At 34.3% G+C, this 16,335-nt stretch overlaps 3 protein-coding genes across 3 annotated transcripts; 1 reads left to right on the forward strand and 2 right to left on the reverse strand.

Annotated features, from left to right (window-relative positions):
- Positions 1-7,973: 7,973 nt before the first annotated feature.
- On the reverse strand, positions 7,974-8,342 carry LOC112027520 (egg cell-secreted protein 1.4). Its single transcript, XM_024060182.1, has one exon. The coding sequence runs from the start codon at positions 8,340-8,342 to the stop codon at positions 7,974-7,976; it is 369 nt and encodes a 122-aa protein (XP_023915950.1).
- Positions 8,343-9,142: 800 nt separating this feature from the next.
- Positions 9,143-9,535, reverse strand: LOC136068255 (egg cell-secreted protein 1.4-like). Its single transcript, XM_065775166.1, has one exon. The coding sequence runs from the start codon at positions 9,533-9,535 to the stop codon at positions 9,143-9,145; it is 393 nt and encodes a 130-aa protein (XP_065631238.1).
- Positions 9,536-15,577: 6,042 nt separating this feature from the next.
- On the forward strand, positions 15,578-15,970 carry LOC112027521 (egg cell-secreted protein 1.4). Its single transcript, XM_024060184.1, has one exon. It carries the CDS (start codon positions 15,578-15,580, stop codon positions 15,968-15,970), a length of 393 nt encoding a protein of 130 aa, XP_023915952.1.
- Positions 15,971-16,335: the final 365 nt, after the last annotated feature.

A 16,335-nucleotide genomic window follows, 5' to 3' on the forward strand; every position in this document is an offset into this window, starting at 1 on the left:
AAACTCAATTTCAGCAAGAGTTGTTCAGAACTGGTTCTTTTGGAGTTGGGAGAGGCAAAAAACTGTCACCCCTTAATACATCAATGGATATAAAATGCACTAGTAGTTGTGAACTCCAAAAGAATTATGGCAGTGTTCTTAACAATTAAGGCAGGAGAATTAAAATTCTCATTAATTAATAACTTGTAGCCAGAGAATTGCAGCATGTTGGGAGCTTGGAATGGAATTTCAAGAAATCTCTCTAATATGGAAGGGGTTTCTGTAAAAATTTTACAGGTGGAAGTTGTCAAATCCAAATTGCTGGCACAAGCTGAGGAAGGTTTATTGATTTTGTTCTCATGTCTTCCAAACACGAATGGTGCCATCAACAGAGGCAGTTATCATGCAGTTGTCCTTTGGGTGGTAACTCACACTTGTGACCTGCAAAATGAAACCCATATGCTTATAAGCCTAATCCAGTAATCTTTTAATTGTTTAGCAGAAGAAAAAGATTGATACTAGTAAATAAAGTTTTAGTGGAATTTAAGCCAATTACCAACATGACTAGAAGACAAGAAAATAGCTAAATGTGAAAATTCATGACTTTGGAAACTAGTGATTACTACAAATTATAGATGTCTTGTCAATTTATAGTAAACTAACTGAGGTTTATTTATTTATTTTTGGATAAGTAAATTTTGGCCACAAGGAGAGGGGGAATGGGAATAGGAATGGGAAAGGGAAAAACACCTGAGGATATTAACAAAAGATCTGCACGTTGTCACAAAATTTGTGTCTCTACCAACCAAAATTTTAATTTTAATTATGTGCTATACTATTGGGCTATTAAGATATTTTAGATTGATATGTGTAATCTTTTTTTGATAAATAGATTGATATGTGTAATCTAGGACTCCAAGAGCTTGTGAATCTACTTCAACATGTTAAGCATTACAGCCACATTGATGTGTGCAAAGAACACGTTTTGGTCCCAAATTATTTCAATAAGCTTATCCAACTACTTTCAATAGAAGAGTTCAAAATCTAAGGAAGGAAAAACCCTTTTGAAAATGTTAGTGGTATGAGTACAGGATATACCATGACCACTGAGCACCATCATATAAGCGAAAGGCATTTCACAGGAAATGGGGAAAAAGAGATGGAATGGGGGAGTACAGATAAATTTACCACTGAGGAATGAGCACGGAAACTTGAGCACGGAAACTTGACCCCACAGATGCATCTACCAGATCCCCAGAAGTAAATGAAGCCATCCTCAGATCCACTAGTTACATGTGCATCAGTGTTGGTAAGGCAGCAATCTAGTTTGTAGGACTGATATAAGAGCACACAATCGAAATGATAAGATGTCATCAGTAATAAAAAATCAATAACTTATTAACTTACAAAGCTCATTATGGATTCAATTTAGGGTACCTCAAAAGCTCATTATGGATGCATATTTAAAACATAGGAAGATCTTTAAACCATTATAAGCGTGAGAATAAATGGAGAGTAGCTTTTCAATGCGCATAAAAATAAATGTACAAAACTTTTATGTAAACATGTTTGGTAAATAACCATCATTTCCAAAGAGGATTGCATTTCTTGATTAAATAAATTATCAAGTGTAAGAAATGAGAAGTAAGAATTTGCATGCTAACCTTACTATTATGGCCTTTATATTCTTGCAATTGTTCACCAGAAGTTCTGTCATGAGAATGAACCAGTAAAAGGGCAGTCAAAGCAGATAAGATATCTATTGTAAATATATATCGTTGCAAATATCAAAAATAGCACAGGATTTTACCTATCTAGAAGGTGTAAAGTAGAATCTAAGCAACTGGCTAATATGCAGTTACCATCATTTGACATTGAGATACAGTTGACTGGTTGCCCCAAGTCATCAGATATTTCTCTACATGAAAAGGCAGAAAAAAAAAAAAAATCAGTATAAGAAGTTTCAAATATATATAGACTGAGTTTGATGTACCACAAAAAGGAAATACCAAAAAATTGTAAAGAAAGCTACATCTTATTCACAAAAAGTAAGACATGCAAACAATGTCCTGATATTAAGCAATTCTGCAACAACATCAAAATGTGGATTTTATGAAATTTCCACTAGAGTGCTACGTACCTACCAATACGTATGTCAAATGTTCGAACAGTTCCATCAACACTTCCACCAATACTTCCACTCTTTTTTAAACAGACATACATAACACTGTCTGAAAATGAATCAATAATCTGCAAATCAGGCAGCACTCTTGAACATTAAGCCAATTTAAAAACTAATAAAGAGCAGCCATGAAAAAATTACTGACAGAAAAATTAATGTAAACCTGAATTGACTCAGTGCTGTGAGATCTGCAGTCCCAAGCACGAAATGATTGATCATAGCTTGCTGAAACTAATACAGACGAGTACTCATTGAACTTTATAGCATTCACTTGAACACCAAAAATAAAATAATAAAAATAGTAAAAGTTAGAAAAAAAAAAAGCAATGACTAATTTTTTTTTTTTTTTTGACAAGTAAGAAAGATGTATATTCAAAAGGGTACTTTATGTAAGAAAAGCACAAAGGAAACCAAAAATTACAAAGAAAAGAAAGAAACAAAGAAGAAAAGAAAACAAAGAAGAAATTAATTACAAAGGAGGAGAGAACAAAGGAAAGAAGGGAGAGAATCACTAGATGTGAGTTTCCAAGATCAAGACTAGTCGAATAGAGATCAACTAAAAGAAGTAAGCAACTGGTCTCTGAAGCTATCCAACTCCTCAAAAGTCCACCTATTATGCTCCTTCCATAGACATCACAATAAGTACAACGGAACGAAATTCCAAATGTTAGACAAGTGCTTCCCCAACGAATTCCACCAACCAAAAAAGCAGACCAGGAACACTTTTCACAATGAAGCAGTAAGTGATCCACAGTCTCCCCACAACGACGACACATAATGCACTAATCAACAAAATTAAAACCCCCAAGTCTCAACTTATCACTCGTAAGAATCTTATTCCAAGCTACAATCCAAACGAAGAAGAAAACATGTTTAGGGGCCTTAACTTTCCAAGGAAAAACAACGGAATAAGAAACCCGCAACTTATTGTAAAATGAATAGATGTCAACTTCCATCACATCCGGTCCCCAATATCCGTTGAAGGAATATTGGATTCCAAGATACAAAGAAAGTCCTCCCCTGCATCTAACTCCCATTCATTAAGATCTCGAATGAAACGAACATCCATAAGAGAGAGGATAGGCTGAGAACAACTAACGAGTTTAAACGGCATCTAGAGACTAAGGTCTTGTTTGCTACGAATAGTTTTTATTGATTAAACAATAGTACACGTATTTTCATAATAATTTTTCATTCACATATATTTCACAATACTTAAATAATGTTACTAAAAACCTATTACCAAAGTTGGCTTTGACCCATTCTGCAGGGGGAGGCATCCATTTGGTGGGACTTCGGGTTGGAGGAGGTTTTGGAGGTGTAGTGTTGGCTTGTTGAAATTCTTGTAGGGCATCAATAGCCATAGAGTTGATCAGTTTCAGGTCAGCCACTTCCTCTCCCATTCTCAATTTATTCCTCTTGAACCAAATCTGATATGCTAACATTGCAAACAGGTCAGTGGGATGAGACTTCTCCATACACATGCGAAACACTTCCAGGAATGTCGAGCACTCACTAGCTTCACTCTTCAGCAAACCAAAATGCACAGCCCATACCTCTTTTAGCTTTGGACAAGACTAGAGTGCATGCAAAGTAGACTCCTGTTCTGCTCCGCAAACCTGGCATGTGGGATTAGTGAGAACTTTCCTCTTTACAAGGTTAACCCGAGTTGGAAGAGCATCCAAATTTGCGTGCCACATTAGTGTTTTAGTTCTGTTGGGAGTCCTCATTTTCCAAAGACCATTCCATGTGCTCTTAGACTGAGACACATTTGATGATCCAACATTTGAACTCATCTCTTCCTCCACCAGGAGTCTATACCCGACCTTAACCGAATATATCCCATCCATATTGCTTGGCCAACACAGCTTGTCTTCGGCAACATTGAAGCTTATGGGAATTGATTTGATCAGCTTGGCTTCATGAGGCATGAAATTATTATCAACTGCATCTTCAATCCAGCACCTCCTCTCCTTGTTAATCAATACTGATACCTGAGCATCACAACTAAAGAAAGTTAGAGGAAATTGAATTCTAGTGTACTGGGGGTTAGGTAGCCATTTGTCCTTGTAAATGAGGATCTTCTAGCCATTTCCCACTCTCCATTGGGCCCCATTTTTTATGGCCTCTTGGCCTTTAAGAGTAATCTTCCAGGTAAAGGAATTTTTATCTTCCTTCGCATAAAAAATAGTGCAATTTGGAAAAAATTTCGCTATGAAAACCTATGGAAGAGAGAGGTCTTATTTTCTAGCAATCTCCACACTTGTTTCACCAACATTGCATTATTAAATTTCTGTAGTTCCTTAAATCCCATACCACTAAGGTCTTTTGGAAGGCATAATGAACTCCACTTCGACTAATGTATCTTCCTCTGGTTTCCGTGATGGCCCCACTAGAATTTATGGATCATCTACTCTATGTCATTGCATAATGTGATGGGAAGTTTGAAGCAGCTCATGGCAAATGTTGGAATAGCCTGCACCACCGCCTTTAGCAACACTTTTCGCCTAACTTGAGAAAGGAGTTGTTCTTTCCAACCTTGTAACTTGGCCCACACCCTCTCTTTGATAAATATGAGACTTAACTTTTTGTTCCTTCCCACATGAGTAGGAAGACCAAGGTATTTTTGGTATTGTTTGACCTCTTGAACCCCAAGGTAGCTTGTAATCTGCTCAATGGCTTCTGTTGAAGTTGATTTGCTAAAAAAGAGAGAGGTCTTTGACCTGGTAGTACAAATAAGGCAAACAATTGTGTGTTAGGTTGGGAAGCTTTTGGTCTCCTCTTTCATGTCATGTATTGGATGTTTTCTATTATACAATCGTGTAATAATGCTTCTTGGATCTTGCAAATGAAGCATGTTATTGAAATGTTATTACTGCTAAATTTTGTATGATAGTATTCTCCCTATGAAGATTGAATTTGGGAATTGATGCATTGGATGCTTGAAAAACTTGAAGTCTAAAATTTTAAATAAATCCCTTGTTGATCTAAACAAAAAGAAAATCAATTTTGTATATCCCCAAATTTTCACTTTGTAATAAAATCCCCCATTTAAATTCCAAACATAGCAATTTTTTTTTTAGAGTAAACATAGCAAAAGTTGGTTAAAAAACATTTGACTTAAGAGGCTCAAAGTGTCATGTTAAGAGAGGCCTAATAAGCTTATTTGGACTCCAAACAATAAGGGTAACTTCATAGTCAAATCAGTATGCTGGTTAGTTCTAGACTTGGATAACTATCTGCCTTAATCCAAGCTCTCTTGGAAAAGATTATGGAATCTCAAAGCCTCGGAGAGAATGAAGATGCTGCTTTGGAATACGCTCCAAACTAAGGAGAATCTTTGCCAAAGGATGCTAATACAGGATTCATGTTGTGTTTTCTGTAAACATGAAATTGAATCTCCTATTCATCTCTTCATTGAATGCCCCATAGCCAAGGCACTCTGGCATTCCTGCTGTTGGGGCTAAAGCTTGAGGAACACTCAATTCACTCCCCTAAATTCCTCATCAAACCGATCCTTGATCCACCCAATGCGCCTTACCCCAAGGAAGACCAGTGGCTTATTCCCCTTAATATGGCTTCTATCTTGGATGAAATTTGGTTCCTTAGAAACCAATCTCTTCACAAGGGATCCTAGATTGATATCCAAGCTGCAATCACCAACATCCATGGAAAGTTTGCTGAATTCTCAACCTTGTTTCTAGTAGAGAAACCACCTGTACCTCATCTAGCACAAGTAGCGTCTTAGTTGTCACGGACTCCTCCTCCCCCTAAGGAATGGATTAAAGTCAATTTATATATTGCAATCTCAGACAAAACCGCTGTTGTAGCAGTCATCCCTTGCAACTATAAAGGTGAAGTTCTTAAAGTCTAGACCAAGATCATTCCTCCCTGCTTTCCACTTCTAGCAAAAGCAACCACCATCCTATGGGCTATGCAATTGGCACTTTCTGAAACATGAAACCAAGTCATTTTTTAAGGCGACGCTGAAGTCTGCTTTGACTTCCTTTCCCCCCCCCCCCCCCTCCAAGTCATTTTTTAAGGCGACGCTGAAGTCTGCTTTGACTTCCTTTCCCCCCCCCCCCCCAACCCCTTTTCCAACACCAAATTAGTCCATTAGCAACACCATCACCAACATATTATGTCTTTCTAAGTCTTTTAGTAGTTTTTCCTTTGCTTGGGTTAAAAGAGAGTGCAATCGAGCAACCCATAAGGCAGTTAGATTGTCTCTTACTTCCCTCGAATGTTTTTGTTTCAATAATTACAGTCAGCTTGCCGCCTTAGTGTCTGTTTGTAAAGCTGACTGTTGTCCAATTTAATTCAATAAAGATTGAAGATTAAAAAAAAAAAAATGCTAAGAGAGACATATGGTAACGTCTCCTACTCCTATTAGTCTATGAAAGATTATGTTGAAACGAATGAGTCAACTTAAGAATGAGAGATATACGGTAATGTCTCCTATTAGTTTGTTTGGGTGAGACGAGATTATAATTATGTGGCTAATATGCTAGCCAAAGGAGGGGGGAGGGGGTTGCTATGTTGGTAACCAGCTTTTGATTCCTAGAGCTTTTCCTCAAGGAGATATGTTGCTCTAGAGAATGATAAGCATTGGTGTCTAATTTTGTATTGCCCTTTGTTTTGTGGGTTGTGGTGAAGGTTGTTTGGGGTTGTTTTGTGGGTTTTGTGAGTTGTGGTGGAGGTTGTTTTATGGGTTGTTGGGTTTCGGGGGTTGTGGATTGTTTTACTGGGTAGCAATGGATTGTGATTGATGGTGGTAGTGACTTGTTGTAGTTGGTGGTGGTAGTGGGTTGCGATGGTGGCTAGTAGTGGCAGTAGATTGTGGTGGTTAGTGGTGGTAGTGGCTTTGTATGGTGGTGCGTGAGAGAGACAGAATGGGATAGAGCAAGCGAAGAGGATGAGAGAAGAGGCGGAGAGGATTAGAAAGGAGAAAGAGAGAGGATTAGGGTGAAATGAATTTGTTGGGTTTATTATAATTATATAATTGGGTTGTTTATATTATTTTAATGTATTGTGTGTTAAAATGGATAAAGTAGTTTTTTGAGTTGTTAAAAGCTATATTTTTTGACATCTTTGTTATGAATGCTCTTAGTAGTAGCCAATAGTTACAACTCTACTCAATATTTTATTATTGAAGGTAGATTTTGATAAATTCATTATTAAATTACATTTTTTTTTATATTTTTCATACTTAATTTTTTTTTGAAAATTACAGATCAATAGTTTTGCTATCAATTAAATGTTTAAATTTTAAATTTTTGTAATCTAAAATTATGCATAAAAAAATTATTAAAAAAAGAAAAAAAAAAGAAAAAGAATAACCACTATATTGAATCATTGATTGCTCTAAAAGTTAAATAAGTAAACAACTTTATGGAATTTATGGAATTTATGAAAGACAAAACGACAGATTCTCTTGTTCCTTTAATAGCAATCTTTCCTAATGAGATGAATTTTATGGGTATTAATGTATTATCATTTAATTTGACATACAGAACACACAAAGGTACTTTTTTATTAGACAAAATTTCTCATTTACATACTCTATTAGCGAGAAGCATTATTACAGGACAGTACTAAACAAAACATCATATGCATGACATGAAGGACAAGACCAAAGGCTTCCCAACCAACACACAGTTGTGTACTTTATTTGCATTAGGCGAATTAATTTTATTTGTTCAGAGTATCTCATCAGCTATACTCTAGAAGTACCTAATTATAGTTTTCCCCGAAGAGGATATAGTTTCTCATTCTTCATCATCTAAATTGTCCGACGTGAATATTATAGCTGTCATGAGCCAGCAACTGAAGCTGTAGCAACCCTAGGCACTGTTTCACAGTAACCTTGCAGTAAATTGCCTTGCTTAGTGTTGAAACCAAAGGAAGTAAGCATGAAAGGCCAGCACTTATTGGTGAAAGTGGTTATGACTGGGCAACAATCAACGCTGAGACTGTTCTGGCCTGTAAGTACAAGAAGAAAGAGCTCATTTGAGCAAAACTTCAACTCCATGAGCAAAACCAAGCATTTGACTAAACCTTCTCTTGTTTCCAAGCTTGCTGGAACGTTGAATCCTGACTTTAGTGCAAGGTCCCTTGATGCAGTCACATTTGCCAAGAGGCTTGTGAGGATCAGTAAGATGAACATGTTTTTGATAGCCATAGTTTACCTGCGCGTGTTGTGGTTTGTATAGTTGTGTTTGATTCTGTGTATATGATTGAAGAGTGGAGAGAGTTCTTTAATTTATAGGGGAAGGTACTTTAAATTAATTGAAGGTAATTGATATAATAATTATATTTTTTTAGGTGTCAAAGAAAAAGAATTTTCTGTAATGTTATTGATCGAATAACTCTCATAGTAATGAAATATACATTATATTTGTGTCTAATGACACATTGGGAGTGATACTAGCCAATGCAAATTATTGTGGTAGACATTTAGTGTGTGAAAATGTTTTATATATATTGAGAAAAGCTTTTTTCAAAATAAAGATTTATTAATTTGTTGAAGAGTTGTTTTGGATTATTGATGCCCAAGAGAAGTGACTATTGGCACCAATGAGGGAGGATTTAGTGGTCTTGTCAATGTTTATAGGTAGGATCCAATTATATAGTTTAGCCTTTGGTTGAAATATGCAAGAACAAGTACAAAGGAGTACATTGAATAGCTAAGTAGAATTGTACGAAACAAAAGATTATCAAAACTTTTGTTTATTATGTGGTTGATTATTACATAGCAAAATAGACCACATCAAAAATCCCAAAATGTCTTCAGAGAACGTGATAGAGAGACAAACCTGGTTTGCCCTAGGAAATAATTCTATGTAAAAGAAACCGAAATAAAAAGCAAGAGAGGGACATTGAAATCTTAAATATGGTAGCAAGTAAAAAAAAGTACTGATAAGCTGCATAGAGCTTCTTGCGCTTGGTACGACCTTTTATGTATATATTTAACCTCAACGACTAGGCCTGAGGCGCTGGTGAGCAAGGAGATGGAGCTGCAGATGGAATGGAGGCTGCTGCATCACAATAGCCTCTTAGAATATTGCCTTCCTCAGCTGTGAAACCGAGTGAAGTGAGCATGGCAGGCCAGCAGTTATGTGTTATAATAGTAATGGCACGGCAACAGTCAGGACCAATATCAGTCTGGCCATTGAGGAAGAAAATAACAATCTCATTTGAGCATGATTTGAGCTCCAATAGTGCGTTCCAGCAAGGGACTAAGCCTTCACTGGTTTCAAGCCTTGCTGCAAGCCTATGTCCAGGCTTAATGTACAAGTCCCTTGTTGCAGTCACATTTGTCACTGCCAAGACGCATGCAAGGGATAATAACATAAACACATTTATGCTAGCCATTGGAAAATGTTGTGTGTATATCTTTGTCTATGAGAGTAAAAGATAGAGAGATATGTGAAAGTTGAGAAGTGAGAATCTATTTATAGTGCAAGTGATGAGGGAGAGGAAAGGACTGCATTAAGTTTAACCATTGTAATGATAATGGGGTTTAATTGTCTTAATCAAAAGGAGTTAACAGGAGATGATGGGCTTCTGTAACTGTCATTGATCAATCAAGATTTTAGCCTTAGGAAGCCGAAATTGCATCAAGTTTTCTAGGAATTTATGTCAAGTGGTGGTGCATTTGTAAGAAGCCTCGGCAACTTTTTCTACCATATATGTAACCTTTAAACTTGTAAGTTGTAATGTAACGCACATCTTTCCCATTTCCTTTCTTAAATCAGCTAGCTGATTGGACATCATTATACTGCTTGGCTTTTGTTTTCAATGGATTTTTTTGTCAATTTTTGTTGTGTCCTAGCTCTGCTGTTAAATATAATCTCATGTTTGTAATCTTTATTGAATAAAAATTTGATTATTTGGTTCGAAGAGTCGCGACTAAGATAAACAGTGTCTCATTCTCTACTGAATGAAAATTTGATTAATGTTTTGGAAAACAAAAATATTAGTGATGGCATGGAAGTGACAACAATGACATTAATGATAATTATATGTGCCGAATTGGCTATAAAAATAGTGTAATGGACAAAGTAATAATTATTATGATGGTAAATGAGGTTTTTGATGTACAGTGGTGTTATGATTATGGTGATGTTAAAGATGAAGATGGTGGTTGTGCTAGGAATGGAAGTGGTGACAACGCTATGGCACCAGTGGTATAAGAATGGTGCAGTAATAATTGCAATGGTGGTAGCAATGTGAATGCTATCAAGATTCTCTCCATTTGTTTCAAAACAAAGAGAATTCTTTTCATGTTGAAATTTTAGTTTTTAATACGTTGATTTAAATGTGTAAATTAATTAATAATGTTATCTCACTTAAAATCTCATGTAACCAAATAAATAAATAAATAAAATGCTAACTTTAAATGACATGACTCTATATTCACCTCTAAATTTGTAAAATATAGAATCTCTATCTTAAAATAGACACTCTCCTTCTCAAAAAAAGTGAAGAGAATCATTTTCCGTAAGCAATGGTGCTGATATAAGCTGGTAATGGTGGTGGCAATGTAAACAATTAAACATCAGTCTTATGGCAATATAAGGGATAATGGTGATGGTGTGAAAATATTAATGTTTGTAAAATTTGTACGATAGCATGCTCTCTATCAAAATTGGTTTTGAGATTTGGGCCTTCGATGCTTAAAAATCTCAACAGTTTTTAGAAAACTCCCATGCAACCTTAAAAAAAAATAAAAAATTGTAAATACCGATATTATGACTTTAAATAAAATCCCTCCCCAAAATCCCTTGGCCAAACATATCAAACTCTCGTGTAAAAAAAAAGGTAAATGTAAAAGTTAAGGATTTTTTTTAGATTAAAAATACTTAAATAATGTGTCCCGACTATGAAATTATGAGTATTTTTTGTATTTTCCTATAAAAGCTTGGAGTGTTAGGGTATATGCAGAGGCGGAGCCACCTTGCTCCTTAACATACGTAGCAAAAAGATACAGGACCCCTCAAAAGCATATAATCGACCGCCCATGTATTTAGAAGACATAAACTTAGGTTGTGTTTGTCATTAGCTCAAAAAATCAGTTTTTTTTTTTTTTTTTTTTAATATTTAGTTTATTTTTGCTATTATTTATAGGCTCATTACACTTTTAATACTATTTGTAAGCTCTACTGTACTATTTTAACTACCTTTTGGCTTTATTTACAGTAGTTTCTGCAAAAAAAAAAAAAAAAAAAAAATTTAGTTCCAGCTAAATAACCTATTCCCAAATGGACTCATATGTTGCATTTGACATCGGCTTAAAAAATTAGTTTTTTTTACTATTTAGTTTATTTTTGCTACAATTCATAGATCCCATTGCACTTTTTGATACTATTTTTGGGTCTCACTGTATTATTTTAGCTACCTTTTAGTTTTATTTACAGTACTTTCAGTAAAAAGTTTTCAATTTCAATTAAATAAGTTGTTTCCAAACAGACTCTTAGTCTAACAGATAAGGTTTCTTCACAAATAAAATAATAACTGAGTCCTCCAATTGTCCAAAGATTTGTGTTTAATCCGATGGATAATGACCTACTCTCTTTAAATAGTATAGATATCTGCCCATACATTTTTCTCTTCATTCTCATTCTCAAGCTACGTGTCTTTTGCTTTTTCTCATGACAGCCCCATTGTTTAGTTGTTATTAACAAAACAGAGCTCATCTCAACACAACCAAACAAAGCTGTAAACCTTAACAGTTTGTAAATAAAAATTTTTCTTTTTTATTTTTCATCTCTTCGCTCCTAAAATAGTAGTGTGAACTTGCAAGTGTGAGTATGTGGGGTTGTGTTGGATGTTACTTAAAATAATAGTGAAATTTGTTTTTCTTGAAAGTGAGTAACATCTATATAATTGAGTTTTTTTTTTTTTTTTTTTTATATTTTTTATTTTAAACAAAAGTTATTTTTAGGTTCATTTGAAAGTGAGTAACATCTATATAATTGTTTTTTTTTTTTTTTTTTTTTTATATTTTTTATTTTAAACAAAAGTTATTTTTAGGTTCATTCTTGAGTCATATTAAAGCTAAAAGAAATATGAGGAAACCAAAAACATTTGATGTATTCTTTAAGAAAAATTGATATTAGTCATTCCAAATTTAAAACACATGTAACAACCAAATTTTTTTAATGCAAAATGTTCTTCTTTAATGATTTGATGATAATGGATGAATTTAAGATGCTTGTAACAAAATTCAGAATTTATAATTTGATGATAATAGATTAATTTTATTTTATGAAAGATTCATAGTAGACATAATTTTGATGCAAAATATTATTTTTTGGATATTTTGTATGTTTATGGTGAACTAGACAATTTATGGATATATTAGCGTTGAATTTTTTTTATAAAAGTACTATACCTCGGTCCCATCATGTAAAAAATCATGGCTACGCCCCAGGACATATGGTAATATTTTCTATTAGATTGTTACAAAAGATTGTTGTGATGTGTAATGAAGAAGTGTCGACTTAACAACTATAAAGAAAAGAATTGCTACAATATATAATAGCTTTAAAATATAAATAAACAATCAAATTTATGGAATTTACTAAAAGCAAAAAAACAACGGGCAACTCAAGCCCTTGGCCTAAGGAATCCCATTAAGAATAGACCCATCCTAATTAATAATATATAGAAAAGGCTCCATCTTGAGTGAATAATCGGTTTGAAAAAAAAAAAAAACCGCATATCTTAATAATTGTTTTGGAAGAATTTTTTTTTTCTTAAACTAAAATTGATAAAATCATATTTTAGATCAATTGAATTAACCATATTATCAATTCAAAATTAGATGTTAACAAAATCTATGTACAAAAATTTTATTAATAATTTTTTTTTAATCTCAAAAATATTAGGTGAGAATTTAATTAATAATGTTTTATCTTAAAAGGCAAGAAGCATTACAATGAAAAATTAATAACTAATAGAGTTTGTTTAGGATCCGCTTATTTTGCTGAAACTGAAAACTTTTTATTGAAAGTACTATAGATAAAAGTAAAAGTTGGCTGAAATAGTATAGTAGAACTCATGAATAATAGCAAAAATAAGCTAAATAGTAAAATAAGCTGATTTTTTAAGCGAGAGTCAAACACACACTAGATATAAAAAAAAATGCCATTAAAATTATAGCTTCAGGGCTTTCTTTCTTCCAAAAAATAATATATAAAAAAAAAAAACCAAACAAACAACAACAACAATAATGATTACTTGTTTCTTTCATAGCAATCTTTACCTCCAGGGATCATTACCATGGATATTATTATCATTTAATTGATACGAAAAAAAAAAAAATTAATAATAAATTGACACAACACAAGATTGTCGGTTTATTGTCACCGCCACAACTATCCCATACCAACATATTGCTCGCGGAAAATGATCATCCTCATTTGCTTTGAAATAGAAAGTATCGATTTAAAATAATAATTTTATATTTACACTTATAGATGCATGCAAAACTAAAATTTCAATATAAAATACTCTATTGATTTTAAAATTAATGGAAAGGATCTTGATAAGATTCACGTTGCTACCACCATTTCAGCACGAGTATATCCTTATACAACTGTTGCCTTTACCTTTCCGAGCACAGCCACCACCACGACCGTTATCAGCATAATAATTATAACTGTTATTTCCAATTCAGCATAATTATGATTGACGTTGTTGTCACTTCCATTCCATCACTATTTTTTTTTAATCTCCAAACGAAAATCAAATTTCCATTTAGCGGAGAATGTGACAATGTACTTTGTTCTCAAAGACTAGCATCCAATCATGTTAGTGGCTCTTCTAACCAAATTATCAAACTTTCATTTAGTAAAGATTTCAAACATGAGATTATGTCAATATATGTAATCACTGAGAGCAAACGCATCAGTGGCTACAAAATTGTGCAAAATACAAAAAAAAAAGGTTAATTTTATATATTTTAACCCAAAAAAACCCATATAAGTACTTGCAAAATTGTGCATATATACAAAAGTGTTACAGTAACTATATATGCACAGTTACTGTTTATATATAAATGATTTTTTTATTATTCTTTTTTCTACCCCCTCTTTCATCTTGCTCTTCCCCTCTGTCTTCTTCTCACAACAAAACCACAAAATCACCCTTACCCCAGCCTCAACCACCGATTTCTATCTTCTTCCAACAACAAACTCACAAAAGCACCCTTGCCCAGCCTCAACCACAGATCAAGGTGGTACCACCCAAATACAAAACCCAAAAACTAAAATTAGCAATAACCCATCATAATACAAAAACCCAAAAACTAAAACTAGCAATAACCAATCATAGAACTAGTAAAAACCAGATGAAATCAAACCCAAAAATTAACCAAAACCTAGATGAAGTCAAGTGAGGACCATGGTAGCACTACATCAAAATCGGAGGTGGCGATGGTGGGTTGCTGCAACTGGGGCTTGCTTGGGTTGTTGGCAGCGGTGTGATGATGGCGGCAGTGAGGTTGGCTTGAATTTGAGAAATCTGTAAAAGAAAAAGAAGAAAAAATAAAGAGAAGAAGGAATAAGGAAAAGGAGAACAAGAAAGAGGGAGATGGTTCAGCGGGTTGGCGTGAGGAAAAGAAAGAAATAAGTGGGTGGGGCCATGTGGATAGTTGTTTGTTTGTTATAATAAAAAAATTAAAGAAATATTATTATTTAAATAAAATAGATAGTGGAATAAATAAATTGACGTAAAAGTTTTGTTAAAATAGGTGTGCAAAATAGAAAAAAAAAATTTTTGTTTTTTGCAAAATAGACAGAAATTTTACATCTACTTATGCAGATGCTCTCAAATTCTTGATGCAAGTTGCGTTAATAACAAATACAAATTTTCCATTAAAAAAAAAAATGAAAAAAGAGAAAAAACCAAGCACAACAATGATGTCCAATCAAACCAAAAAAAAAAAAAAATGATGTCCAACCACCTGATTTAAACGGTTTTGCAGTCCATAAATGCTTGAAGTCTTGAACTATAATCCTTCCTAAAGCCATAAAAAGAAAGGCAATAGGAAAAATTGTGCGTTACAAGTTTAAGGGCTACATGTAACATATGGGGAGAAGAAGTTGCTTAAGCTTCTCACAAATGAGCCATCACTTGACATAAATTTCTAGAAAACTTAGATGCACTTTCAGCTTCCTAAAATCTTGTTAATTTGATCAATGGAAGTTACAGAAACCCATCATCTGCTATGAACTCCATTTGATTAATACAATTAAACCCCATTATCATTATACAATGGTTAAAACTCACTCAATCCTTTCCTCTCCCTCATCACCAGCTCTATAAATAGCCTCTCACTTCTTAACTTTTACATATCTCTCAGTCTCTCCCTCTCTCTCTCTTAAACACGTACACACATATCATTTTCCAATGGCTAGCCAAATTGTGTTTATGTTACTGTCCCTTGCATGTCTCTTAGCAGTGACAAATGTGACTGCAACAAGGGATTTGTACATTAAGCCTGGACACAGGCTTGCGGCGAGGCTTGAAACCAGTGAAGGCTTAGTCCCTTGTTGGAATGCTCTATTGGAGCTCAAATCTTGCTCAAATGAAATTGTCACTTTCTTCCTCAATGGCCAAACTGATATTGGCCAAGATTGTTGCCGTGCCATTACTATCATAACACATCATTGCTGGCCTGCCATGCTCACTTCACTCGGTTTCACAGCTGAGGAAGGCAATATTCTAAGAGGTTATTGTGATGCAGAAGCCGTGGTGCCTTCTATAGCTCCTCCTGCTGCCTCACCACTGCCTCAGGCTTAAACATTGGGGTCAAATATATATAAAAGGTCGTAACACAAACTTCCGAAGTTCTCAGAGTTAGGATTTCTAGACAGTTTATTACTCCTTTTCCAGTTGCTGTCATGTCCCTCTCTGGCTTTATTTTGGTTTGTGTTTACTTGGAATATTTCCTGGGGCAAATTGGGTTTGTCTCTTTGTCTTGCTTCATGGGTCCATGTTGGGGTTTTTGATGTGGTCTAGTCCGCTATGTAATAATGAACCGCATAATAAATTTTTTTTTTGTGTGACAGCTATATATGCATCTCATGTCTTCAAATATGTTTCATTAGTAAGTAGTGTGTGTATATATATATATATAAACTTAAATTAGACTAAAATCTTTTTGG

The sequence above is a fragment of the Quercus suber genome, unplaced genomic scaffold, assembly GCF_002906115.3.
Source record: "Quercus suber isolate HL8 unplaced genomic scaffold, Cork oak 2.0 scaffold_106, whole genome shotgun sequence".
Classification (NCBI taxonomy): domain Eukaryota; kingdom Viridiplantae; phylum Streptophyta; class Magnoliopsida; order Fagales; family Fagaceae; genus Quercus; species Quercus suber.